This window comes from Lipotes vexillifer, unplaced genomic scaffold (assembly GCF_000442215.2).
Source record: "Lipotes vexillifer unplaced genomic scaffold, Lipotes_vexillifer_v1.1 scaffold528, whole genome shotgun sequence".
NCBI lineage: Eukaryota > Metazoa > Chordata > Mammalia > Artiodactyla > Lipotidae > Lipotes > Lipotes vexillifer.
Window position 1 is genome coordinate 949,752 of NW_006794582.1, and position 3,986 is coordinate 953,737.

Here is a 3,986-nt window from a genome sequence, read left to right on the forward strand (position 1 = left end):
CAAGACCAGGCAGCTGAAGCCCTGTTCTGGTACATCTCCGCTCAGTGCTGGCTCTGGGTCTGAGCCTGGCTTGGGTTCCTCCCTGTTCTGTACCGGAAGGTGAGACCAGAGGGTGTGGGGACACTGGGGGTGGGGGGAGGAGAAGGGAAAGGTCTGGTCTCACCTGCCCCATCCTAGTGGTGGAGGTGGTGGAGACTGAGGCCTCCAAAGTTGGGTTCTCATCCTCCAAGGTGGTGGCATTTTCTGACTCCAGAGGAGGCCTCAAAGCCCATCCCACCCTGTGTGTGTGTTGTGGGGCATGGGGTGTGATACTCCCAGATTTAGGCTTCCATGGTTTAATGGCACAGACCTACCCCAGGTTTAACCCTGGAGATTTAGAATGTTAAACCTGGATCCCCTCAGGTTACAAATACAGAAACTGAGGCCGAGGCAAGGGCAGTCCCCTTCTCCTCCAGAGTCACACTGGTTAAATGGGCCTGGAGCCCCCGTGTCCAGATTTTCTGACGTTCTCTCCTCAAGTCCTCAAAGAATGACAGAAGTCGTAACTTGAGCATCTACTAAGTGCAGGACTCTGTGCTGGATGTTGGAGACGCAGAGACAACTGCCCTCAGGAGCTTTTGGTCAACAGGTAAATATACACAGAGAGGAACATGCAGATGCTGGAAAATGATGGATTTGCCTCGAGACTGCAAAACTTTGTAAGGTACTTGCCTCCTCTTCATCCTGTGATGGAAGTGGGGGGGCCCTGCCTGCAGAAACGCCCCAAGGCTCAGAAGTGGATCTATGGTGACGAGATCAAAGATGGGGGGACCAGGGAAGTGAGGGAACAGGGCTGCCAGTGGGCACACCCCAATGTCCCCCCAAAAACATCCAAAGGCCCCCGTCCATCAATTGGGCCTCTGCTGCCATCTAATGGAGGAAAGGTAGCCTCTGGAGCCACCAGCCTGGCTCCCCTAAAAAAGAGGGATGTGAAGGACCTTCCTGCCCACAGACCTTTTATTCCTCTGGAGTCTTAAGCTTTGTTTCCTGCAGCCTCTGAAGCTCCCTGGCTGCCCCGTTTCCCGACCACCACCCTCCATCCCACTGTTTCCCCAGTTTCCTTTGTTGCCCAGGTTCTGGTTCCTGGCCCTGCTAGAGTTCTGGTTCCAGAAGGCCTTTGCTAGGGGCCTCGGGCATGTGCTGCATCCCCCAGCGCCTGGGGGAAATGGACATCTGCAAAGGTGTAGTGAGCCTGGCTACAGCCGCTGGGGCCATCTGCCTGCTCTACAAGGCCATCAGGGCGGGCATAAAATGTCAACCACCCCTCTGCTCTGCCTCACCCATCTGCGTGGCCCGTGAGTGTCCCCGCCCTGGGGAGAGGGCTCGGCCCCAGGAGGTACCTACTCCCCAGGTCTCCCGTATGGGAGGGCCCCAAGGGGACTCCTCCACGTTCCTTTCTCCTTCCCCTTTCTCACCTCCATCTCCCTCAGAGCCACCCTAGAGATGCTAGCGCAAGCTCCCCAGGTAGTGGGTGGCACTCAAGTGCCTCCTCAGGAGTCATCTGGCAGGTTTCTAAATTCTACATTCACTCTGGCATCCAGGAGCCACTGCTTGGAAACTTGGCATCAGCAGTTCTCCCCAAGGGAAAATTGGGGGACCTACATTCTCAGAGCCTCCACTAGTCCCTATGACAACTTTGTGCAAAGTAGAGGAAGGAACCACTTCTGCAAGACTTTGTATTGCCATCTGCTGGAATATCATTGCCATATACCAGTTATGATGAAATACTACATATTACTGCCATATGCCAGAAAGTTGTTATAGTAAACATACAAAATTTTTTTGTTTACGATATGAACAATACAGCCTTAGATGTGGTGCCCTTGTGCAATACACACCCTGTTCAACTGTACATGGTGGTCCTGCATATAGCAAGAAGCCTTTTCTTCAGAAAAGGCAAGACAGCCTCGTCCCCAGGTCTCTCTCCCACCGCTTCCCAAACCCCGTCTTTCCTCACTTCTGAGTCCACAGCCTGAACTGGGCTGGGGTGGCTGTCTAGGCCTGGCAGTTGAGCGAGAGCAGCACGGGCGGGACTCAGGTGAGCTCCGGAGGCTCCTCAACTGTTTGGAGTGCAAACAGGATGAGTACACCAAGAGCATGATCCTGCACAGTATCACGCGCTGTGTGTACTTGCTGGAGTCCGAGGTAAGGGAAGGGAAGCAGGAGGTCCTTCCCAGCCAGCCTGGCCCCTGGGGGCTACATCTTTCCCTCTTCCCCCTTGAGTAGCCAGACTGTCCTGGGACCTCTCTCTGGCTGATGGTGGGAGGGGTTGTGTTGAGGGGTTTTGGTGACATGGGGGGGTAGGGGGACCAGGACACCCGCTTCTCCCGCCTCTTCTGTCTCTCCTGGCGCACTCTAGGCCTCTGCATGTACCAATGATGACATCACGTTGGTGGGCTCCATGCTGGATGACAAGGACAACAGTGTCAAAATCCAAGCTCTGAACACACTTAAAGCTTTCTCTGGCATCAGAAAATTCAGGCTGAAAATCCAGGTGAGCCCAGCGACAAGTATGGGGCAGAGCACATAGATGTCCATAAGCCATGGGCCATTTAGTGGGCATAGGATGAATGGTCATGTACCAGAAGTTCGTTTGGGTCTGAGTTTGTAACCCAGAAATATGTTTTTCCTTGGAAGTAGGTGAGAAAATGGTGGTGAGATTCCCAGTAGGGTCATAAATGTCTGAATCTCGGGATAAAACTGTGCTAGGTCCCTAGGAGTATCTCTGAACCCCAAACAGCAGAAATTCCCCAAGTTCTTTCTGACAACAGCCAACTCTCGACAGCAACTGGGTGTCCTACAATTCAATTCTGACACTATCTACCTGGAGTTAGTACAGACCCCACAGCTTAGGGCTGAGTCCTGTAGGACTGCCCCCCACTTCTGATTGACCAGCTGTAGATTTGGAGGTTCCCATGCCCCCTCTCCTCAGGCTTGATAATTCACTAGAATGAGTCACAGAACTCAGGAAAATGCTTTACTTACACTTACCAGTTTATTATAAAAGATAGAATTGAGGAGCAGCCAAATGGAAGAGGTGCATGGGGGAAGGGCTTCCATGACTTCTCCAGGTGTGTCACCCTCCTAGCACCTCGATGTGTTCACCAACCTGGAAGTTCTCCAAACCCTGTCATGTAAGGGTATTTATGGAGGTTTCGTTACGTAGGCATAATTGATTAATCATTGGCCATTGGTGATTGAACTCAATCTCTGGTTCCACTCTTCTCTGCAGAGGTCAGGTATGGGGCTGAAAGTTGCCTTGAGTTGCCTCATTTGCATAAACTCAGGGATCATGGAAAGGGGCTCATTATGAATAACAAAAACCACTCCTATCAGGAAATTGCAAGGATTTTAGGAACCCTGTGCGTGGAATCAGGGACAAAGACCACGCTCTGTTGGTCTGAGGCTGGTGGCTGGGCCACTGATGTCTTCACTACCACCACGCAGAGAAAATATAAGCCACCAAATGTCAGTTCCCCCAGCTTCCTGCTACTAGGCCTCCAGGCTTACCTGTTACTCATCCCTTCCTGCTTTCCTGCTGGTGCCATGAAAAAATGGCTTTCTTCCTGTCTGTGTTCAATGTTAGTCTCAGTCCTGGATCCCATCTGCTTCCCTGAGGGCCTCTCTCCTTGATTAAACTCTGTCTGATATGGCCTCCCCCCGGCTCCTTCCCATTAGTGTTCAACAAGCTCTATTCCTTCCCATCTTAAAAGGCAAAACCAAAAAAACATCTTCCTTGACCTCCAAGTCTCTCTCTAGCAAATGATCTCTCTCCCAAAATATTTTACTTAAAAATAAGTGGTGGCGCAGTGGTTGAGAGTCTGCCTGCCGATGCAGGGGACACGGGTTCATGCCCCGGTCCGGGAAGATCCCACGGAGCGGTTAGGCCTGTGAGCCATGGCCGCTGAGCCTGTGCGTCCGGAGCCTGTGCTCCACAACGGGAGAGG

General features: G+C 52.3%; 1 protein-coding gene across 2 annotated transcripts in view; it reads left to right on the forward strand.

The window, feature by feature from the left end:
- The first annotated feature begins 1,187 nt into the window (after nucleotides 1-1,187).
- ARMC12 (armadillo repeat containing 12) overlaps nucleotides 1,188-3,986 on the forward strand; it is a 9,312-nt gene continuing 6,513 nt past the window's right edge. For both annotated transcript variants that reach the window (XM_007467257.1, XM_007467258.1), the window contains exons 1-3: nucleotides 1,188-1,334; nucleotides 2,039-2,184; nucleotides 2,399-2,533. In XM_007467257.1, coding sequence (XP_007467319.1) covers nucleotides 1,205-1,334; nucleotides 2,039-2,184; nucleotides 2,399-2,533 — 411 coding nt within the window. In that variant the 5' untranslated portion in view covers nucleotides 1,188-1,204. The remainder of the gene's footprint in view (nucleotides 1,335-2,038; nucleotides 2,185-2,398; nucleotides 2,534-3,986) is intronic.